The sequence below is a fragment of the Camellia sinensis genome, chromosome 5 (genome assembly GCF_055761805.1).
Source record: "Camellia sinensis isolate YWXY chromosome 5, ASM5576180v1, whole genome shotgun sequence".
NCBI classification, from domain to species: domain Eukaryota; kingdom Viridiplantae; phylum Streptophyta; class Magnoliopsida; order Ericales; family Theaceae; genus Camellia; species Camellia sinensis.
Genome location: NC_138965.1, coordinates 186,668,000 through 186,693,448, shown reverse-complemented (window position 1 = coordinate 186,693,448; position 25,449 = coordinate 186,668,000). Strand labels below are relative to the sequence as shown.

General features: G+C 32.4%; 1 protein-coding gene across 1 annotated transcript; it reads left to right on the top strand.

The window, feature by feature from the left end:
* The first annotated feature begins 8,743 nt into the window (after nucleotides 1-8,743).
* On the top strand, nucleotides 8,744-11,408 carry LOC114309828 (heavy metal-associated isoprenylated plant protein 37). Its single transcript, XM_028255652.2, has 3 exons — nucleotides 8,744-9,348; nucleotides 9,522-9,597; nucleotides 10,042-11,408. The coding sequence occupies exons 1-3, from the start codon at nucleotides 9,310-9,312 to the stop codon at nucleotides 11,181-11,183; spliced, it is 1,257 nt and encodes a 418-aa protein (XP_028111453.2). The 5' UTR covers nucleotides 8,744-9,309; the 3' UTR covers nucleotides 11,184-11,408.
* The last annotated feature ends 14,041 nt before the right edge of the window (nucleotides 11,409-25,449 follow it).

Below are 25,449 nucleotides of genomic sequence, written 5' to 3'. Positions count from 1 at the left end.
TGCAAATCATGTGAACTAGGAGTCTCCAGTTTGCGTTTGACTTGCGACCTACGGGTTATGGAAATGTCAAACTTTGACGTTATCCTAGGAATGGAATGGTTATCAGCCCATAAAGCCACCATTGATTGCTATCAAAAGACGGTGACTGCTTACTCTCAGGACGGAACGCAATTCCAATTTAAGGGGGATAGACAAGATTCCCTATCACCGACACTTTGGAAATCAAAGTGGCACGACCACCTAGCTAGATGGTTAGCCAGCTTAGTTCTGGAAGACAAGGACCGTATAGAACTAGGGTTACCTCGTGTGATACGTGAGTATACTGATGTATTTCCGGAGGAATTACCAGGACTACCCCCAAAGCGAGAAGTAGACTTTACCATCGAACTACAACCTGGCACATCACCGATCTCAATGGCACCAACTGAGAGAGCTAAAGACACAGTTGCAAGAATTGTTGGACAAGGAATTTATAAGACCATGCACGTCCCCATGGGGAGCACCAGCCTTATTTGCTAAGAAGAAAGATGGGACGCTTAGGTTGTGCATTGATTACCACCAACTCAATAGAGTCACCATTAAGAATCGGTATCCACTACCTAGGATTGATGACCTCTTCGATCAGCTTAGAGGGGCAAAGTGTTTCTCAAAGATAGACCTCAGATCTGGGTATCACCAGTTGCGTATTCGGGAAGAAGATATTCCTAAGACTGCATTTCGAACTTGTTACGGCCATTATGAGTTCGTAGTGATGCCATTCGGCCTAACCAATGCACCAGGTGTGTTCATGAGCTTAATGAACAAAACATTCATGCCTTACTTAGATCAGTTTGTGGTAGTTTTCATTGATGATATTTTGGTGTATTCCAAGTCTGAAGGAGACCATGAACAACATCTGAGAATAATACTTCAAACCTTGAGAGAGAACCAATTGTATGCTAAAGCTAGTAAGTGTGAATTCTGGATGAAGGAAGTAAAGTTTTTGGGTCACGTGGTGTCTGAAAAGGGAGTATCGGTGGACCCAACTAAAGTAGAGGCAGTGACAGAATGGAAGCAACCTAAGAACACATTCGAGATTCGTAGTTTCTTAGGGTTGGCCGGTTACTATCGAAGATTCATTCAGGACTTCTCAAGATTGGCCAAACCAATGACACGCTTGACTCAAAAAGGAGTTAAGTTTGAATGGAACGAGTCTTGTGAAAATTCATTCCAAGAACTTAAGGAAAGATTGACGAGTGCCCCTATTCTTATAGTACCAGAGCGTGACGTTGGGTACAATGTGTATTGTGATGCTTCCAAAGAAGGTTTAGGGTGCGTGTTGATGCAAAATGGCAAGGTGGTGGTATATGGATCAAGGCAATTAAAGAACCATGAGAAGAATTATCCCACTCATGACTTCGAATTAGCAGCCATAGTTCATGCACTTAAAATTTGGAGACACTACTTATATGGTGAAAAGTTTGAGATATTCACCGACCACAAAAGCTTGAAATATCTGTTCACCCAAAAGGACCTGAACATGCGTCAAAGACGTTGGATGGAGTACCTCGAGGATTACCAATTTACCCTTTCTTATCATCCCGGCAAGGCTAACGTTGTAGCAGATGCCTTAAGCCGCAAAAATAGAGGGATTGTTGCTAGTTTAGCCCTTAGAGAATGGAATATGATTGGAACGCTCAATGAATTTGGGGTACAAATGGAGGTCCAAGATGAAAAAGCTTACCTTGGTGCTCAAATTGCTACGCCTAAAATTTTGAGCGAGGTATTAGAATCACAACAGTACGATCAGGAGGTGGCATTCATCAAGGCACGAATGGAATCTAGTGAAACCATGCCTAGTTGGGAAATTCACACAGATGGGAGTTTGAAATATCGAGGTCGAGTGTTCGTACCGAGTGACGACTCACTAAGAGAAAAGGTACTTAAGAAATTTCACCATTCAGTATTCGCAGTACATCCAGGAGGTACTAAGATGTATCAAGACTTAAAACGCCAATATTGGTGGGGCGGAATGAAAAAGGATGTAGCCAAGTTTGTGTCTCAGTGCCTGACGTGTCAACAAGTAAAAGCTGAACACCAAAGACCGGCAGGAATACTTCAACCTTTACCAATCCCGGAGTGGAAATGGGAACACATAACCATGGATTTTGTGACGGGTTTGCCTCGATCACCACAGAGACATGACGGCGTATGGGTAGTGGTAGATCGACTAACTAAGACAGCCCGATTCTTACCTGTCGGGTCATCAGATACGTTAGACTCACTCAGTAGATTGTTCATCAAAGAAGTGATCATATTACACGGGGTACCAGTGAGTATCGTGTCTAATCGTGACCCTCGATTCATTTCCCAATTTTGGCAGAGCTTGCAGAAGGCAATGGGAACGAACTTATGTTTTAGCACGACATTTCACCCACAAACAGATGGACAGTCTGAAAGGACAATACAAACCTTGGAGGATATGCTTCAAGCTTGCGTTATGGATTTTAATGGAAGTTGGGAGAAACACTTACCTCTCGTTGAGTTTGCTTACAACAATAGTTTCCAGGCCAGTATTGGAATGGCACCGTATGAAGCACTTTATGGGCAACCTTGTCGATCACCAGTCTGTTGGACAGAAGTAGGGGAAGAAACCTTGCTAGGACCCGACCTGGTTCAGGAGACCACTGAGAAGATAAAACTGATCAAACAACGACTAATCACAGCCTAAAGTCGCCAAAAGAGTTATGCGGATAAAAGGAGGCGGCCCTTAACCTTTGAGGTAGGCAATCATGTTTTTCTCAAAGTTCGACCTCGTCGAGGTATTACGCGATTCGGAAAGAAAGGAAAACTGGCACCTCGTTATGTGGGACCCTTTGAAATTCTGAGCAAGGTAGGAGAGGTAGAATATCGTCTAGCACTACCACCACAGCTCACAACAGTGCACAATGTTTTTCACATCTCGATGTTACGGAAATATGAGCCACACCCTTCACATGTTATCAATTGGAGGGAAATTGATCTCAACGAAGATGCAAGCTTTGAGGAAAAACCTATAAAGATTGTGGACCGACAAGAAAAGAACTTAAGAGGCAAGGTCATCTACTTGGTGCGAGTGTTGTGGCAGCATCGAGGAGTGGAGGAGTCTACTTGGAAAAGAGAGGATGCAATACGAGCCAATTACCCTCAGTTGTTTGAAGATAAAGGTACGTGTTAAAATTTCGAGGACGAAATTACTTAAGGAGGATAGGTTGTAAGAACCTAAATTTTTAGACAACTAATTAGTTTAATAATAATATTAAGCCAATCAATAGTGATTGTTAAACCATTAAATTATAATATTAATAGGACCATAATTAATATCAATATTAAATTCTTTTAAATAAAATTATTTATCTTGATGTGATTAAAATTCTGTATCAAAATACAGTTGTGAAAACTAAATGGATTAAATTGATAGAAAATAAGCTAGTTAGAATTTAGTAGGAAGAAAACCATCCAGTTGAAAATAATAATATTAAATAAGTAAACAAATAAATAAATTATATATACATATTAATATTGTATTGACACCAATTTCAATTCAATTCAATTCAAAAAAAAAAAAAGTGATCAAGTTGCAAGGAAAGTGGCTGACTGCCACTTCCTTTTCTTTTTATCTAGATTACCTGGCTTGCATGCTTATTTTTTTCCCAAGTCCACACTCAACCTCCCTAAGAGAAGTAAGCATGTAATGGCATTCCAAGCCTTGATTAAGGCAGCCACGGCAGGCACAATCTGTAAGCTACCATCTAAGCATTAGATGAGAGTTCCTAAGCAAAAAGGAGAAGTAAAGTAAAAAAAAATAAAATAATAATAAATAAAATAATAATAATAACAAATTAGGCCCTCAAACTCCTATATTAGGAGCACTATTCAGCCTTATTACACACACTTGTAAGAGCAAAACAAAGAGAGAAGAGAGGGAGAGAAAGCAAGAGAGAAGAGAAGGAAAGAAGGGCCTAACACTTGGGATTTTTTTTTTTTTACTTCACTAAGGTAATAATACATCACCTCTATCCTCTCTTAGATATCTCTAACTGAATTTATATAATTTATATATGCAAGACTAAGCATGGTTAATTCATATATAGCAAAATAGTACCATGCATGTTTAAAACTTTGATGGGATGAGGGTTTCATTATGTTATAATTTCCTATTCCTTCTTGCAAATATAGATATATGGCTTAGTTACTGTTTTTAAGTGTTCAATATTCTCCATTGTTGATATAATCTTGCAAAAGAGTAAAATGAGATGAGAATGGCTTCCCTTTACCTGAAACTTAGATCCTTCCTCACTGTTTCAGACTTTATCGGATGAAAAGAGGGCTCTAATAAATTGAAAATAATTGATGTTAAAAATCTGTGTATACTGGAAGCATATATAGGTGTTATTCACTGTGCAAAATTTTTATAAAATCATTGGATACCATTTTCTTACCGAAACAAATATTTTCCCTAAGCGTCGCTTACAACACAGCAGAAGCAGTGGCTTCAAACAGGTCCCATTTTCTCTACAAAGGGTATTTTTTTTGCACGACTACTTCGAAAAGTTAGATTTTTAAGTTACCTTTCGAACGCCACTGGTTTCATAATTTTTTTATTAAGTATTGAGAGAGAAACACCAAATTTTCCAAAATGTGACAGAATCTGTCCAGTTTTCTTATAAAAATTATTTGACCTCCTTCGACTGGTTTTCAGTCTTCATACTCCTCTGAAAATATGTTCTAAACCCAAAAATTTAGCAAACTGTTCTGACCATGCCTTTTTTCGACACCATTTGAGGACCCTTTTTATTTTTCAAACACAGAACACCTGTGCTGACGTTTTCATGGCCTGAATATTTTTTTATTTCATTGCTGTTTGGAGGCAGCAACAATGCTGACTTTACCAGGTCACCGTTTATTCCACAGAATAAATTTTCAAGTGGTTCAAACTGGAAAAGTTATATTTTTAAGTTGCCTTTCAAACGCCGCTGGTTTCGCAAATTTTTATTAAGTATTGGGAGAGAAACACAAATTTTTCCAAAATGTGATAGAATCTGTCCAGTTTTTTTAGAAAAATTATTTGACCATCTTCTGTCGATTTTCAGTCTTCGAATCCTTCTGGAAACATGTTCTAAACTCAAGTATCTAACATTCTGTTCTAACCATACCTTCTTTTGACACCGTTTGAGGCGGCTTTTATTTTTTTCAACACAGATTACCTGTACTGGAAGTACTGTAACTCACTGTCCCAGAAAAATTAGTTTTCTTCCAAAATTTATTTCTCCCTTTAAAAATCGTTTTTAGCTCAGGTATTCTTCTCGGAATATTTTCCTAACTCAATGAATTAGCACCATTTAAAATATCGTAATGATTGAACATCGTTTGGTATGGGTTTCATATTTTTCATACAGTGCTGAAAAAAAAAGTAGTGTGTGAATTATGAAGAAATTTTGTGATAATTCCTACGACATTCTATCATGTTTATTTTGGTTGCCATACACGATTGTGTTGTGCTATATAAACATTATGTCACTGTAGTTTTCAAACTAAAACTCGTACATGCATCAAAATGTGAATTGGACAAAGTAAAGGGACACGGAATCGAACAGATACATTAAAATTTAAAAGTGATGGGGTGAGCCCGGTTTAGAATTTTGCGCAAGTGAGTTGCGAACCCTAACATGGCACGGAAAGGTATTTCGGCTCTTATCGGTACAGGCGATATAAGGTTGATGGTGCGGGTGTCACAACGTAGACCGTTCCCTTGGGGGCAGACCGTGATGTCACGATTCGGGTACGTAACCCTGGTGCGTGGGCATCATTGGTAGTTACAGTAAGTAACATTTGAATATTTGACCAAGGGGGAGTCAGAATTGCTCGTGGCCATCGCTTAGCGGTTGCGTGGAAATAGTGCTCCGCGGAGAGTTACTTAAATTTATCTGATAAACTGAATTTATGAGAAATTAGAAAGAAAAGCATACATTTTCCTTATGATGAATCACCATTTCCATTTGTCATTTTTATTTATTTATCTATTGTTATTATTTTAACTATTAGAATTTCTGTTATGCTTATTAAATGCTGCTTATTATTCTGTTATTATACGATATTTATTATTTATGAGTATTATTATCGGGGTGGGTATTTTCGGGTTGTAGTATATTACTGAGCTCGTTGCTCAATGGCATTCTCGTTGCCCTGGCGTTTTATGCCAGGTACCGAAGAAAACGAAGGAAACACCGAGGCCGTGCAAGGTGACATTCAGCCTTGGTTAGCTTGAAGAGTCCCCAAATTCCACAAACCATTTCCTATATTTCTCTAACTTTTCTTTCGCAGTGGTTTTAAATTTCTTTTTGTGTACCGAGACCAAGTTCTAAGTTCTATTAGAATTGTAATTTGAAAATTTGAAAATTTTTGGGTTGTTAATTAATGGATATTAGTGATGCTTGATGGCAACATTGATTTTAAGTCCTAAATCTTATTATGATGTCCAAAAAAAAAATTAGGGCGTCACAGGTTTGGGTCGTGACATAGACGTAAGATAAAGACTATTCGTTTGTACATTATCGGATTAGTATTACTATAGATAATATTAATATATAAAAATAATATATTTTAATTTTTAATATTATAATTATTTTTTTGTTCTAAAAAATATATTTGCATAAAAATTATTTAAAAATTCATTAATTCTCTCACTTAATTTCTAATCTCAACCTCACCATGAGATTGATAGTCTTACCAATAGGGGGATTACTCATCCAAGGAAATAGTTAATCCCCCACTCATGACTCTAACCAAACACTCTATAACTAGATCTCACATACTATTAATCTAAACTCCCTCTCCAAAAAAAAAAACCAAACAAACATAACCTTTGAGCCATATCATTTTCTATTTTTTACACGTCTTTCTATAATAAATAAAAAAACTTAACTTATAAATCATATCAAAGGTAACTGTAAATATGTATTATCAAAAAAAATTTATTTAGTTAATTTTGTGATGGATTTTGTGTCACACTTATTATTGTAAAAATGCTTGAGACGTTCAATTTTTGCGACTCTCATGACACCTAATTTTTTTGGATAAATTACAAATGTATCTCTTAAGGTTTAATTTAAATACGAATTGTTCCCTACAGTTTTGAAAATTATATTCCACTCTCTGAGGTTTTTAATTTTATAACAAATTGCTCATTTCATTAATAAATCATCAAATCAATTAGCAGTTTTTAATGATTTTGTTTCAATTAATAATTTAGGTAATTTTATTATTATATAAGACAGTAATTATGAATTTTCTTTTTTAGTTAATTCTGTTAAATGAAAAATTCTAACAAATGAGTATTTATAATTTTCAAACCACAAGAGGCAATCTGTATTTTAAGCAAATTTTAAAGGTTGTATTTATAATTTACACATTTTTTTCAACAATGATTAAGACCTCTTTTTTTTGGGCCTCACAACTCCTTTTGGATTTCAAATATTGATTGTGTAGATCACACATATACATCAATAGTTAAGATTCAAAAAAAAAGTATGGAGACAAAAAAAAAGAAAAAAAAAAGGGCTCTATTTGGTACAACTCTGGAACGTTAGTTCCAAGGCCTATTTTGCACGTGTTGTTTATTTACGAGTTTCAAAAATTAATTTCATACTTACTTTTGAAAACTCGGTCGAAGGCGAGAAAATTTGAGTTAACTGGTCGTCCGGTCGGTTGACCGGAACAGTGCAAAAATTTTATTATTTATTTATTTATTTTTTGCAATTGAGACATGTTAATTTTTATATATTCGAAAAAAATATTTTTCAAATTTTTAAAAAAAATTTATGAACTTTAATAGAATTTTGAGTTGTGTGTTTGGTTATGAGTTATAAGTTTTTGTATCAAATATCATATGTTACATAAAAAATTCTTCACTCAATTTAAAACTATTTCACCAAACAAATTTTTTACACTCAATTCATAATTTCAAAACTTACAAACTCAAAATATAACTCTTACACTTAAATTATATTTAAAAAACTCTACCAAACGTTATATAAAAAAAAAAATTCAAAATATATACTTCCTTCGTCCCAAAATAATTGTCCATTTTGGGGAATTTAAATTTTTTTGATAGTACAATTATTGTACTTTAAAAAAAATTGATTTTCTAAAATTATCATTTGATAATACATTTTTTTTGGAATATCAATGTCATAATTGTACTTTTATATTGTTTATGAATTTAAAAGAATGAAAAAATAAGAAATTTATATTATTTTTGTACTTAATTTTTGAAGATGAACTAATATTTTGGGATAATAAAAAATAAAATAAGAAATTAATATTTTAAGTCAGAAGGAGTATATATATTTTTTCCTCTCCTCTCTCTCAAATCTGTGCGTTTGTTTTCAGAGGTAGAATAGTGAGAAAATTCATAATGATGGGATTAAGTAAAATTGTGTTTGTTTTAATGATAGTTGTTAGTGTAAGAATTGTTAAATTATTTTTATATAAAATAATAAAACAAATAAAAAAAAATAAAAAAATTAAACATTAATATTTAAAAAAAATTCCTAATATATAAAAAATAAAAAAATAATTTTTTTTTTTAATCCCCTCGTTATTTTTCTAATACGATCTTCACCTCCTCCATCTCAATCCTCCTTCTAACCTCCATCTATATCACCTCTTCCATCCTAATCCCCTCTCAAACTCTAAAAATAAACATAACACTAAAAATAACCCCACCTCCATTTAATCCTTTCCCACCTATTTAACTACAAAACCAACTGGGCCTGAGGATTGTGGGGGTCGTGGAGGGTCTGTAGCGGGATTCCTTCCGCCAGTATTTAACGTTATATCACATCATTTCATCTCAGAATTTGGAGCACCCCTCTCTCTCTCTCTCTCTCTCTCTCTCTCTCTCTCTCTCACTTTTTACTCTCTCTCTCTCTCTTTCTCTCTCTCACCCTCTGACTTGAATTTCTCTCTCTGTATCTTCTCTTTTTCTGTATGTTGATTTTCTTCCCCTTGTCTATATGTATTTGCATTGTTCTCATTTAACCTGAAAACCTATGTGCTTTTCCTCTGCTTGTTTCCAAGCAGTAAAACTCAAGAACAAAGAAGAGGTGAAAGCTAGAAGAGAGAGAGAGAGAAAGAGAGAATAGAGATAGGAACTCACATGCATCTAGCAACAGCCTCTTTACCCCCGCTAGCTTAGGTGGGTTCTTTTTATTTTTTTCCTTTTGTAGCAGAACGGAAGTGAGTGTGAGAGAGAGAAAGAGATCTTTCATTCCAAAAAACACTGAAGAAATGACTAAAGATGAAGACTTTAAGCTTCTCAAGATCCAGGTTTTTCTCTCTAAAAACACATTCTTGTCTCTCTATCTTTAAGCCTCCTCTCCTCTCATGCATTTTTCGTACAAAGATTAGAGGAAAGTTGGGTGTTGGTCTTTTCGTCACGATCTCTGTTTTCTTGTTGTTTGCTTTTGTTTCCTTATATTTTTTTTTTTGTCTTTTTACAGACTTGTGTGCTCAAAGTGAACATACACTGTGATGGGTGTAGGCAGAAAGTGAAGAAACTTCTTCAGAGGATTGAAGGTTTTCACTTGACCATGAATTGCTTAGCTAACTCTCCCTTCTCTGTTTTCTACTTTATTTTTTCCCCATTACTAGTTCTCTCTGTTTTTCAGCTCTTTAACTGTGTTTGAAGAGTGGTGTTTTGGTTAATTTGTCCACTGATAATCCTTACTCTGGACCTCAATGATGTGGGTTTTGTGTGAAATGGATAAATTTTAACAATGTGCTATGGTTAGGGCATTCAAATTCTTTTGCTTAATTATTTGATTTTGCTATGATATAAGATAGAAGTGCAGTCCCCTTTTAAGCCACAGATTGGAAAGATGAAAACGATGTTGTGGACAATCACTCACTAATTGAAGTCTAAAATTTGACCTTTTGTTTTTTTTTTTTTGCCAAAATTTTTGTACTTTTTTATGTGCATTCATGACTTCTTTTTTTTGTTGTTTCCCCAATTTGTGATAGGTGTTTACCAAGTGGATTTAGATGCAGAGCAACAGAAAGTCACAGTTTCAGGAAGTGTAGATTCTGCGACTTTGATCAAGAAACTGATCAAAGCAGGCAAGCATGCTGAGCTCTGGTCTCAGAAAACCAACCAAAACCAAAACCAAAAACAGAAGGCCAAAGATGACAACAAAAACAACAACAAAGGCCAAAAACAGCAAGGTTTGGCAAAGGGCCTTGAAGCCTTCAAGAACCAGCAACACAAGTTCCCCGCTGCATTCTGCTCAGAAGATGATGATGATGATTACTTAGATGATGAAGAATTTGATGAAGATGATGAGCTACAATTCCTCAGAGAAAAAGCAAACCAACTGAATCTGCTCAGGCAGCCGCAACAACAACAACAACAACAAGCCATGGCTGCAAATAATGCTATTAAGAAAGGAGGGGGCCTTGTTGGTGGGCCCATTGCTTCAGCTTCCAACAATGTTGGAAATTTGAATGTTGGGAAGCAAGGGAACCCAAATCATCAGAACATGGGTATGAAGGCCAACAACCCAGTTGGGATTGATCAGAAAACAATGGCAGCAATGAAAATGAACAATGTTATGCTTCCTGGGGAGGCCTCAAAAAGGGCTAATGACATCAATGCCATGATGGGTCTTGCTGGTTTTCATGGAAATGGAGCTAATAATGCTTCTGCTTCTGCTTCTGCTTCTGCTGTTGCAGCTGCTTTAGGAAACAATTCCACTGGTGGTTTAGGATTGGGGGGAGGGTTTCATCAAGTCCAGCAGCCAAGCAATGGGTTCCCACTCCAAGGGTCTTCTGGTTTAGCTACTGGTCATCAGCATCATCCATCAGCAGCATCCATGGTGATGAACATGAATAATGGGTATCATCAACAGTACAACAACTACCCATCCTCATCAGTGATGATGAACCTGCAGAACAGGCATGCCTTGCAGCAACAGCAGCCCCAGCCACAGCCACAGATGATGTACCAAAGGTCTCCTTACATTCCACCTAGCACTGGTTATTACTATAATAATAATTATAGCCCAGTCCTCCCATACACCTACTACAGTGAGCCCAACCCCAGCAATGATCACTCTGCGACCCATATGTTCAGTGATGAGAACACAAGTAGCTGTTCAATCATGTAGTGGAAAATATGGCAGAGAGAGAGAGAGAGAGAGAGAGAGAGAGAGGTCCTAACTTGCAATTTCGTAGTTTAGTGGAGTAAAAGTGAGTGAGTTTTGACAATGTTCTGAAATGTGGGGGAAGTTGGTGGTCCTATGTTGGAATGGGATGTCTGTCTTTTTATCACTTTGTGAATCTTCTTAATCACTTTTATTGTTGTGAAGTTGTTAAGATGATGTTTTATTTTCTCTCTTTCTTCTTCTTTTTTTTTCCTTTTGTTTTTAATTTTTTTTATGATTCCTGTTCTGCCTTTGTTTGAAAATTAACAAACCGCATTTTAAAATTGATTAAAATAATATAATGAATCTCATTTAAAAGGATAAAGTGTAAATGGGGTCCATTCCTCTGTTTGGACCAAGTGAGAAGTGTTTTGTAATATTCAAACGCTTGACAAAGGTCTATTTTGAAAAGTCAGGTAAAAGTTAATTTTTATTTTTTTATTTTTTTGTAAAAAGTATGAAAAAAATTAGAATAGTAACGTGATCTAAAAAATTAAAAAGTTCACTTTTGACAAAATAAGCCAAAGTGCGAACAAAATTTGTTTTTCCGTTTGAAGTGGAGGATTACACTATTTTAATCAATAAGAATAAAGGGAGAAATCGGGAGTCTCTTAATTTATTTAAGGATTAATATGATTTATGGTGACTTGTGGGCTTAAAGTACTAGATCCTCTTCCCGAATAAATCGGCCTAGATTTAGAGTTGTGAGATAAAATAGTATTTTTTATTGTCATTTCTTAAATTCGATGCTATTAAATTTTTTCGATTTTTCTCCATGATTTATTGAAACTTGAACACATGGAGTCGTTGTAACAATCAGATTTAGAGTACTACTTTCAGCAGTCATAATATCTAATTACAAAAATTAAAAAAATCAAAACACAAATTAATTTTGTAGTTACTCAAATCAGAAAATAAATTATAATACAAAATAATTTATTTTTCTGTAAAACCAGGAAATAAAATACTACACAATAATTTTTTGTAACACTACAATACAAATTAATATTATAAAATTGTTAATAACACTAGTATAATTGTCAAAGAAAATAAACAGTATATGACTACTATTTGTATTTTCTAACAAAAATATCACTTTGTAAAAAACACAGAAAATAAATACAATGAAGACACCAAAAAATAATCTGTTTTAAGATTGTTGGCTAATCTTCACTTTATTACGAATAAATTCTGTTTGTGTACTCAACAACAAATAGAATACGGAAGAAATAAAGAAAAGGATAGACATTGTTTAATTACAAAAATCAAACCAAAATATAAAATAAATAAATAAATAAACAGATTTTTATTTTGTTACAAAAACAAAATCAAAATCTAAAATAGAAAAATAATAAAATAGAAAGTAAATTAATTACTTACCTTATTAATTTCTCGAACAAAAATTTGATCAAATCCAGTGTTTAACACTGTGTCCTTAAGACAGATTTGTCATCTCCATGGTCCTTTTAGATTATGGACGTCTGTCTCCCAGGATAAAATAATCGATAACGAATAATAGTAGCACTACAAATTATTCGCACAACGAACACACTTTGTGTTTGCCCTCTTTTTCACAGAAAATTAAATGTAGCAAAATGCAGAGAACAATAGCAGATTTGAGGACGAAAAATTGAGTGAAAAAACCAAATAAGGGACTTGCCTATTTATAGGTGCAATGGTAGCTTTTAGATTTGAATTCAACAGGTACAGTACCTGTTCGGTTTAAATTAAACAGATACAAATCTGTTTGAATTTAAATTAAACAAATAAGCGTTTTGAACTGAATCTGTTCGGACAAATATGAAATCTGTACAGAAAGGTGCAAATTTTCCAACCGAAATTTGAATTTTAACGGTCAGAATTTATTTTCCAAAAATTAAAAAATAAATTCAAATATTTTTAGTCCAAAAAGAATAAGTATTGGGCCGAACAAGCCCAACCCAAACCTCACACCACGTGCCCAAGCCTAGCTCGATCAAACGATGGCGAACGCGTGTATTTATTTTGGGTCCAATGGATCAAGCCTACTTTACACATAACCTCACCCTTCCACAAAACTTGGGTACCCCTTGATCCTCTCCAAGTTGTACATCCAAGCCTTATCAACCCACAAAAGTTTGTCAACCAAACCAATATGGGGCAAGCTTTAACTCAAATCTTTATGGAAATTTTATCAAAAACTCCATTTTCGTGGAGTTCACTTTGGCTTCAATTTCCTATCCACTCGATAATGATTTTGAGCAACCAAATATACCACGTGAATCACAACGCGGCATAAAACGTGTTACCACTTAGATCTGCCAACTTTGGGGCATGGGTCCCACCTAAAAATTAGATCAAAGTTGAGGAAAAAATTGACAGTGAGGTCAAAAAAATATAATTACAAAAAAAAATACAAATATTAATAATTAAAATAATAAACTTTTTCATTTATATATAAGAGTGAATTATACTAGCAGTTCTTATAGTTTGGGGTTCCTGTCATTTTGGTTCCTGACTTTTCAATTGTGACACATTTGACTTGAATTTTGATCTTGTTCTAAATAAGGACAGTTAAACATACCATTGCTTAATTTTAGAGACGCAATTGTCAATTTGATAAAAGATAAACTAATTTGACAAAAATTAGTTTATATTTTGTCAAATTGATTATTTTGCCCTTGAAAATTAAGCAAATGTATCTTCAATTGTCCTTATTTGAAACAAGATTCAAAATTTTAGATCAAATGTGTCACAATTAAAAAGTTAAGGACCAAAGTGATACAAGCCCCAAACTATAGAGATCATTGATATAATTCACCCTAATATATAATTAAATTATACTGACACCACTACAGTGTTATTCTTCCTAAAAAAATTTATATTCAGAAAAATTACAATTTAGTATAAAAGATAAAAAAAAATAAAAAAAATTACAAATACACAAAATATAACAAAAATTACCCCTCCAACCTTTTAGTAAATGTTTTCTTCATTTTTCATTGTCTTGTAATTTCTCATTTATATTTTATACTACTTTTTTATGGGCGGTGATTGAGGGCCCGAAAGCCGTGCCCCGAATTGCCCGAAATTTCCATTTCAGGTAAAAAAAAAAAAAAAAAAAGGAAAAAAGAAAGAAAAAAAGAGAACAGTTTCCAAAACTGGAAATTAGGGGTATTAGGGCCAATTTTTTTAGGGCCACCAATCATTTTCCCTTTTTTATATAGGAAATGTTATGAACCTTATTTACAAATTCTAGGTGTATCTTGAATGGAGTTATATAATTGAAATTGAATTTATATAGTGTAAAATTTATCTGTAGAGTAATGTCTCGTTTGGGAACAGGTTAATTTAGGCTAAGTTTGAAAAGACTAAATAAGTGTACTTTTTGACTTTTTTTGTATTATGTGTAGAAAAAGTAGAGAGGAGATGTTGATTGATGTGACCCAAAAAAAATAAAAAGATGAAATAAGTGCACTTTTTTAGGTTAGCCAAACTTGTAGTAATTTTTTTGTTATTTGGTTAAAATATGAGCTAAAAAAAACTAGTATGTTTTGGATGATTTTTTGACTTTTTACGAAAAGATGTGCAAAAAATAAAGAGAAAATAGAATCTTTGATTTTTTGGTATGAGTTTTTGGCTTTTTGGCTAATTTAGTAATTTTTTGACTTTTTGACTAAAAAGGAGGGTTCCCAAACGAGGCCTAAATTTGAATTATAATATAATAATTTTAAATAATTTTTGAATAATTAAGTTTAAATTTGTAATGTAATTATTATATATATATATATATATATATTCTAATATACTTTTGACACAATTTGCCTCTAAGGCCCGTTTGTTTTCAGAGATAGAATGGAGGGGATTGATAGTGAAGGGGTTAATAATGAGGGGATTAATAGTGAGGGATTGATAGTGAGGGGATTAATAGTGAGAAATTGTTAAATTATTTTTATATAAAATAATAAAACAAATAAAAAAATATAAAAATTAAACATTAATATTTAAAAAAAAAAATCCAATATATAAAAAATAAAAAAGATAAAAAAATTTCTAATCCCCTCACTATTTTTCTAATACCATCTCTACCTTCTCATTATGAATCTCCCTTCCAAAGGTATTAATAATACCAAAGTATTAATAATCCTAACGTCATCTTTCAAAATAAACAAAGTACCAATAATTGAAACTACTAATACCTTAGTATAATCTATATAATAAGGGAGGACTGTTTTTGAAAATGTCCCAAATAAGGGAGGACTGTTTTTGAAAATGTCCCAAATGTATCAGAGATACATTTGGTTTTAACGGCCAAGATGAATCCTAAGTTCATCTCAATGGCACAGATCAATAGATCTCCCGCCCAAACAACTCTTTGCTCTCTCTCCCACGTCTAGCTAAAACACATCTGCTCTCAGATCTGATCCTCCTCCTCCCCATCCCAAAAGCCTCTAATGCCTTACCTCTCCCTCTATACCTGACCAACGGCATTTTCTTCACACTTTTCTTCTCTATCGAAGAGGCTGCGATTAGTTTTCCAGGTACGGCTTAATTGTTTTGTTTTTGGTTCTTTTGTTGATGAATTTTCTAGGTACGCCGTTCGCGGATCGAATAACCACCGTCTTGGCGAAGGAAATCGAACCAAAATCCATTAGATTCAGAGAAGAAACTCGAGTCAAATCAGAGCGTTTCACGGCCATTGCGGTCGCCACCATACTGAATCCTCTCTTGAGATGGAGATGGATCGACTCCTCCAGATTTGATCAGAAGCGTTTGATCAGGAAACATGCACTTGGACACAGAACCGCACTTTCGTAATTCAGAACATCAACTATTTCAAAAGCACTGCCATATATTCATATTCTTACTGGCTTGACATGTGATGTATGAAGATGTCTAAAAACTGAAAAGCCCCAGGTTAGTAATTTGTTTACTTTTTTTAATAATTTTTTTTTTTTGAAATGGTGTTGTTATTGATTAATTAGTTTAGTATTTGATCGCCTTAATTTTGTATATTTTATATCATTTCCATTCCGTCTTGACTTCGTCTTTGATAGCTATAACTTCAGGAAAAAATAATTTGGGGGAAATTGAAAATGGAATTTAGGTAAATTCTCATTGAAAGCAAGTTTATAAATAAAGTTTTTATCATTTTTCAGTGCACAAGGATAATTATTGTTCAATTGCCAAAAGTTAAAATAATTAGCATTTTTGGCAATAAAATTTTCTATTTTCCTCATAATTATTTGAATTTTTTCTTATTGTTAACAATTTGCCCAAACACAAAAATCAAAAGTACAATAGCAGATATGATCAATATATAAATTCTTTTTGATTTATCACAGATTGACTTTTTTTAATAAATAATTGAAAATTGAACCGAGATGTACCTAATTATCAATAAGTTCACATTCATATTTTTTATCACAGCCCATTCGATTGTATTCAAATAACTAAAATGATAGCTATAACTTCAAGAAAAAATATGTAGTTAAATACAAAGAAATATTTGATTGTAATGAAACTTAGAATCTGTTAGGTTCAAAGCATCCCCTAAATCCAAAAATAGATTTTCAGCTCCCAAAACTCTCAAACCTGTTTTTGAGAACAAAATATATTACTGTAATATATAACTTGATCATAAGTTTTAAAAGTAATTTATAAATGAACGAAAGGAAAAGATAAATGCATAAGTTTTATGGACCATGATAGTTAGAATCTAATAAGCAACTCTTGCAAGAGAGGTAAGGTTCATTAAATTTGAACTAGCTGTTTGAATCCCTTTTAGTATCCAGTATTTCTTTGTATTTAACTACATATTTAACCCAGAATAATTTATAATTGAAATAGTTAGTTCTTGCCATGTAAAGCACAATAACTGCTCTACAAATGGCAAGGGCTCTGTTTGAAGGAGAGATAATGTGTATGTACTTTAATTAATTAAATATAGATTCATCAATGTTGAGTCTGTGAATATGTTAATTTGGTGAACTTGGAAATTTGTGTGTGGAGGGATGACTATAATCCTGGAAAATGTGATTAGGCTTATACTGAAGTTTTATTTCAGGTATCATTTTCTGAAGTTTTATTTCAGGTATCATTTTCTGCCTGCCGATATGCCTTATTATGACAATTGGAAACTCTGCACTAATTTTGGGTCTCTGGTCTGTTCACTTTTTGTGGACAAATTATTGCATTGTAAGGTGTGTTATTGGACTCCTCAATATCCATATATCATTTCTTCACCCAATTATCTTCTCTAGCGTGTAGTGATTGCTTTCTCACTTCTTTGATGACAGATCTAAGCAATTTGGGCCAGTTTTGAAGTTTGTTCTGTGTTTATTCATTTCTGTTTTTTTGATTTTGTGGCCATCCATTGGCATTGTTGGAAGTATTATTGGTGGCGCTGCATATGGCTTTCTCGCACCGATGTTTGCCACTTTTAAAGCTGTCAATGAAGGGAAGACTAATAACTTTTACCACTGTATTTATGTATGTTTGAAATGTCCCAACTATTAATCTTTTTAAAATTCGATGTTCTTTGAATCTTTGTTGCCTTTGATGCTGATAAATTCCCTAACTATTAATGCTGTAGGATGGAACTTCTGATACTGTCAAACAGAGCTTTACTTTTGTGAGGGATTTTATGGATATATGTTACCATTCTTACTTCTTAGTTACGGATGACCTACGGAGTCAGGGGCATCAAGATGGAAAATATTTTGAGATTAGGTCTGTTGTTTGTGCTTTTAATGTTTGGAACTATTGTTTGTTTTAGACTCTTATCAATTATCAATTTGTTTCAGACTATAAACCTGAAGTAGAATTTTTATTCTCATATGGAAATCCTCAAAATGAACAAAATTGGCCAGCCTGTTAGAACATTTATAGTATCTTGCAGTCAAATGCTTGATTCAACACATGCCGTTTTGATCCCCAGTCTTGTGGTTGAAAGTCGAAACATCATGGTTGCCACATGTCATTTTATTTCCTAATTTTAGATATTTACTTTTGATAAACAAATAACCTTAGCAGCCAATTCCAAATCATAAAAGTAGATACTCTCATGCAGTTGGAAAGAAACAAATCTCTTGATTACTTTCGTAGAGTTGATTAGTTTTTTTTTTTGGTAAACCTCGGCGGCACGAGAGGAAATATTGATAATTCAAAACCGAGATGGGGACATAATGAACCTTACCTCTCTTGCGAGAGTTGATTATTGGATTCTAACTATCATGGTCCATAAAACTTATGCATTTATCTTTTCCTTTCTTTCATTACTTTTCCGCTTCATCCTCAAAGAAGATCGCTGCCTCCTTTCTTGCTCCTCCTCCGCCTTCGCCGTTCTTCATTGCACCGTCCCCCTCCAGTGCCCAAACTGATGGATCTGCCGCATGTGAATCGTCAAATCGGTGTGATTTCGGTTTGATTGGTGTGATTTGGGTTTGATATTTTTTCCCCTTCTCTCTCTGTTCTTCTCCTTCATTTCATGAATACATACATTTTTTGGGTTTAAAATTGGGTTCATTGGGGCTTACAATCCGTGTAATTTGGGGCTTGCTATTTGTTTGTTCTATTTTCTCCTTCTACAAAAAGTTAATTTAATTGCTGACTAATATGATTTATATCAGTCTTATTCAATTAGGCAAGATGCCGGAAAATGCTTTAAAAGATGGGGAAAAGGAATGTTCCTCTAATTCTTCTATGCAGAAGGTAGGTTGTTCATATGTTTATCATACAAAGTGCTTATTAAATTATTTATTGAAATTGTCATATGTTCATATGTTTATCATACAGAACGTTCCTCTCCTATGGTCATATATTTATTGAAATATATTTATTGAAATTGTCATATGTTCATATGTTTATCATACAGAACGTTCCTCTCCTATGGTCTTGAAATTGTCTAATTCGCAGTTTTCTCCCATTGATTGGATTAAGATTACATTTTATTTATTGTAATTTGTATCTAGAACCATCATTTTCGTGCACGACCATATGGTTTCTGGATTCTGTTATTATTGTTGAAACTGTGCTGATGACAAGTAATGCATGATCTTTGTCAAAAATTCTATTGAGACATAAAATTGTTGCTTTGCCTTTTGGCTAATAGAAATAATGTGCTAGCTTATCATTTTGCATTATGGCTCTCTTCAGTCATGCCAATGTAGATCTTTTGGCATTCATGCTGAAGCAAATATCCCAAAGTTTAGGCTGAAAACTTTACATTTGTGAGATACATTTCAGGTTAATTACAATCTATACATTTTATAAAATTAATGGATAATTATATATTAAAGTTAATTCTACATTTTATAATTATACATTTTATAATTTGGGGCTTACAATCTGCTTAAGATCAAATTGTGTTTAATAAAATTAATGGATAATTATATATTAAAGTTAATTCTAATCATCAATTAAATTAAACAAATATCTAGAATGTGCACGTGTGTAGTGTGATGAGTGAATGGGTGTATGTTTGTTGGAGACTTTACTTACTCAAGGGAGAGAATGAAATAAAGAAAGAAATGAAATAAAAAAGGGAGATGCAAGGGTGCTCTGGAAGCAGCCGAAAGAGAGAATGAGAGAGAGTGAGAGCTTCATTACTTACATGTATATGGTGGTCAATCTGCTGGTGCAAATCGTGGAAAAAGAAGAGATGAAGAATAATGAAGAAGAATAATTAAGTTGATATTACCCCAATATCCATTGAACACCACGCCACACCTCACCTCACTCACTAATGATTTTGAAAGAGTTATTTGTTATGATTGGCAGGACTTATTAACTGTCCTTTTGGTTCAAAGGGGTTTTATTATTTGTTTGGATTTGTTTTCTGGGAGCGTAAATTGATACATGGACCAATTGTTAACCCAAACATTTCTAACATTTTTTTATTTCTTTTTGTTGCTCACTCACTAATGATTTTGAAAGAGTTATTTGTTATGATTGGCGGCACTAATTAATTGTCCTATTGGTTCAAAGGGGTTTTATTATTTGTTTGGATTTGTTTTATGAGGGTGTAAATTGATACATGGACCCATTGTTAACCAAACATTTCTAACATTTTTTTATTTTATTTTTGTTGCTCACTCACTAATGATTTTGAAAGAGTTCTTTGGTATGATTGGCGGCACTAATTAATTGTCCTATTGGTTCAAAGGGGTTTTATTATTTGTTTGGATTTGTTTTCTAGGGGTGTAAATTGATACATGGAACAATTGTTAACCAAACATTTCTAACATTTTTTTTATTTCTTTTTGTTGCTCACTCACTAATGATTTTGAAAGAATTATTTGTTATGATTGGCAGCACTAATTAATTGTTTTATTGGTTCAAAGGGGTTTTATTATTTGTTTGGATTTGTTTTCTGGGGGTGTAAATTGATACATGGACCAATTGTTAACCAAACATTTCTAACATTTTTTTATTTTCAATAAATTTGCTGATACATATCAAACAAAGAATCTGCTGATCATTTATTTTATTTGATATGTATCAACATCTGATCAAATTTTATCTACTGATACATATCAAACAATAAATCTACTGATACATATCAAAGTTTACATTCAAAGTTCATTCAAAGTATAAATAAATTTCATTCAAAGTTCTATCAATTTATCTGTTGAAATTTTTTCTGTTGATATGTATCAATAAATTTCATTCAAAGTTCTATCAACTGGTTTGTATCTCTATCTGATTGATTGGGGTAAATGATTTCTGTTCATTTTATATTGTTGGGTTTGAATTTTCCAGAATTCTCTATAAAATTATCAAATTTACATTTGTCTTTCACACATACGTATGAGCGAGTCTTGCATTCACAATAGCTGGAATTGTTTGTAACACTAATTAACACCCTTTCTAACACTGTCAGTCTGTCATCATTAACATGTATACCCAGTGTGTTAGTGTTCCCCTTCAATTACTATGCATTTGTGTACACCATTAACATTTATTGTATACAGTTTTTATTTATTTATTTATTTATTTTATTTTATTATTATTATTATTATTATTATTATTATTATTATGATTATTTTTTTATGGTTAATTGACGGAATGCTTTCAATATATTTCAGGGAGGAATTTAAGGATGAGGAGATGGTTGATGTGAAGTCATTACACATCCGAAACTTTCTCTGAAGTTGAGTTTGTTGGTTACTATTTTGCTTTGCATTTAACAATTGTTAGGATACTCATATCCAGCAATTGTTTGAAGAAAAGAGATTATAACTGTTCAGGTATTTGTTAAAATAAAAGGAAATACTAGATTAATGTTTTGGTCATTTGTATGTGTCCGGTCTATCTTATCTTTAACTCCTTGAATATTGATTGGTTGGCGATCTCCAATCACAGTGAGATTTGAAATTGCAGTTGAAGTGCTGCCTCTTTTGTTTTCAATGGCCAACTTTTGTTTTAAGCTTCTGCTATATTACAGAAGGATTTTGAAGCTGTCTTCTTTGATTGAAATTTTTATTTTACAATTTTTAAGCTAGGGATATATTACAATTTTTAAGCTTCTGCTATATTACAATTTTTTTTTTAAACTTGCTCTTATATTTTGATTTGCAATATTGGTAAACATTATAAATCTGATATGTTTGTTTCTTAATTTGCATTAAGATTAGAGGAGTTATTTTATTTGAATTTTGTAGAGCATGTAATACAAACAAAATTGTTACAAGTTCTTTAAAAAGAAAAATATTTTAATATGTTTTTATAATTGCATTTTAATCTTAATATTATTTACACCGTGCCTTTAGACACGAGCATACGGTAGGTCTTTAGGCAGAGCACTGGCTGGTGTGCATTATTTGATATTTAATTTTTTTTTATATTTGATTTGTTTGGAATTGTAGAGTACAGTCTGTTAAATATATTTTTATAACTTTATTTTAATCTTAATATTATTTACACCGTGCCTTTAGGCACGGGCATGTGTGCATTATTTGATATTTAACTTTATTTTTATATCCCAAATAAACGGGCCTAAAATTGTGCCAAACTGAATGAATATATTATTTGGTTTTTATGATTTTGAGGACCAAAGAGTCAACTTTAAAGTTATGTTTAATGTTTTTTAGAAATAGAGACAAGGTGTGACATTGGTTACTGGAAAGGTGCAGAGAAACATGATAACATGATGCAGAGAGCGGTGGGAACAGTTGGATAGACTAGACACACTCACTGTAAACACACATTTGTGTTTGTGTGTGTGTGTGTGTGTGTGTGTGTGTGTGTGTGTGTGTGTGTTACAAATGTAAAGTAGCGGAGCATGCATGTGTCACGTGCGCACGCTGTTAAAAATGGTGTCACCGACATTACCACTACAGCAGAGTGTGCATATATTCAAAAATAAATAAATAAATAAATAAAAACTATTGAACTGGCAAAGCAGGAAATGGCTCTAGTATGGAAGCTTATGAATTGAGTAATGTTATTAAAATTTTTATTAAGTGTTTTATATAGGTGTAAAATCCATGAATTTTATGTGGGTCTTACATCCAAGACATTTGATAAAAATTTTGTTAAAATTTTTGAGATTTCAAACATTTTTTGTTATGAATTTGTAATTCAATATATATATACATATATATTTATCAGTAGTTCAATGGTATATTTGAAAATTGGTGTTTGCTTGTAAAGAAATTAATTAGTTTTTTTTTTTTTTTTTTTTTTTTGTACGCGGGTCAATTGTTTAAATCTGAAACTTTTGAAACAATTGTCCTAAACTCTGTTTTTTCTTTTTTCCCTATAAAAACAAAACAATTTGAAATATAATTCCTCTGTTTGGTTTTGATTTCTAAAATTCACATTTCAGCAAATTTTACTTTTTTGTTTTCATTGAATTTTTTTTAATATTTTAAACTTTTTTTTTTCTAATTTTTCAGACACACATAACATAAGTATAATATTTGTGAAAAAAGTATTTAAAAAATTCACTAAATATCAAAAATATAAAAAAATACAAAAATTCAATACATTTTTCATATTTTTGTATATTTATTAATTTTTTACAAATATTTTACTTTTTAGATATATTTAAGTAAAGTGTATCTAAAAAAAATAAAAAATTACTTAAATTTTTTAAAATATTCACTAAAAACAAAAAAATACGAAAAATAAAAAACTCAATTTTCAAAAAATTAAATTCAAACACACTAAATTCACTTTTTTTCTCATAAACATCACATCCAACTACAAAAAAATTCAATCATCTTCTCAAACACAAAAATTTTAACCTACTAAAAAATAGCCAAAAACTAAAATAGTCAACTAAAACAACAACTTTCCAAACACCCACAGTGATTGAAAGTAATGTGTAAAAATTGATAGAAAATATACAAGGGTAAAATTAGAAGAAAAAAAAATCCCTTTAAAATGAATTTATCATTAATATCTATCTATCCTCTATACTATTATTAAGTGAAGGCTGAATTTGATATCTAAATCTTCTCCTCATGTCATGTAGCAGATTTAAGTAAAGACTGGACTTGGTATACAAGCCTTCTCGTCATGTCAAGTGACATTTTTTTTTTTAATTTTAAAATAAAAAATTTATACAAAGAGGTGGTGTATAAGGTATGAACTTAAGATTTTAGATTTCATTAGCAACACTTTCATCATTTAGACACATATATGTTATAATATTAATTTTTTTATTATTTATTTTTATTCTTTACTTATTTGAGTTGTACACGTATGCTACCTTCATTAATTTAAACCATCAATATCATTAATAACACCATGTTTTGGAAAGTTTTTTAGATTGACTCAACTTCCTTTTAAGGTTATGCTAATGACAACATTAAAAAAATGTCAATAAAGAGAACGAAATATCAAAATATTTATAGTCTTAATACACTTTTCATATATTTCAATACACATTTATATTTTTTTATACATTTTCATATATATATTTTATATATATTTTTCAATATTGATAACAACCCTTTAAGTATTGTGTTTAGCATTTCTATTATTTTTAAAGAGGTTTTTCTTGAGTTTTGAAAGACGTTTTTTTTTTTTTAACCAACAGGAGGTTGGTTTAGTGGTAAAACCTTCAAATCCTTTACTCAAAGCCGGGGCTCGAGTCTCCATAATTTCTTGTCAGTTTAAACATATTTTTTAACACTTAGAGCACACGGGAGTTTGAGCTTAGGCCTCGATATAGGTGCAGTGAGGTTTCCTGTAAATATGCTATAGGTATTAAAAGGTAAAATTTCGTGACATGCTATAGGTATTAAAAGGTAAAATTTCGTGACGAATATATTGAAGTAGACTATATGCATATCCATTGATAGTTTGAAAGAAAGAGGCTCTTTTTCAATTGGAAGAAGCTAGGAAGCAGGGGGCCTATACATGTTTTTTTTTTGGAGATGATCCATTATAAGTTTAAAATAATAACAATGACTCATGAGGCATGATTTTTTTTTGGGCCTAGAAGAATAATACACTTTGGGCTTTACCAATATGAGTCCATTACTTTGGGCTATACCCAAATTCAATTCTCTTCATTTTTTTCCTCAAGTTTTAATTATTTTCTATTCATTTTCTTCCTCATCAACATCATTATTATATATATATATATATATTTTTACTTTTGTCCTTTTGGATGGTTGTATTCTGAACTTTGAAGTTGATAAATTTTTTAAAAATTATCTCGCTTTGCATCCTATGACATCCAAGAAATAACCGTTTTGGTTGAGGAACAAAGAGAGCCTGTGATTGAGAACCATACTTGAATCAAGTTCTTGATCTCACCTTTCTTCTTTTTTTTTGTTGTTGTTGTTTGATGGAGACTATGAAAGTAATATGGAGAGATGAAAATTGATTAGATTTGAATACATATTCTTTGCATCAATGGATGATGAAGTGTATATATATAGATATGGTGGTGGGCTCAGGGCTTTGGTGGATTTTCTATTTCGTCTTGCTGTTCGTCCCAACTCTTCTTAGGGTTCTAGCACTGAGAGAAGGAGAAAAAAAAAATATATATCTATATAATAAGGCAAGAGGGATTTTGAAAATGTATAAAATGTATGTGAGATATATTTTATTTAAATGGTCTAGATCAATCCTATTCAATATCTATGGTTGAGATCCATTTTTTTCCCGCCCAAACTCTCTCTAGTATATATATATATCTAAAGTGGTGTATTTTGAAATTTTGGATTTGTTCATTATTTAGATGTACTTTGGAGGATACCTTAGGAAAAAAAACATTTAGTGTATTGAGAGT

Bases quoted from the DNA above. Each gene is read 5' to 3' on its own strand.
- LOC114309828 (XM_028255652.2), top strand. From the start codon at position 9,310: ATGACTAAAGATGAAGACTTTAAGCTTCTCAAGATCCAG. The intron at 9,349-9,521 runs GTTTTTCTCTCT...GTCTTTTTACAG, and splicing joins TTAAGCTTCTCAAGATCCAG to ACTTGTGTGCTCAAAGTGAA. The intron at 9,598-10,041 runs GTTTTCACTTGA...AATTTGTGATAG, and splicing joins ACTTCTTCAGAGGATTGAAG to GTGTTTACCAAGTGGATTTA.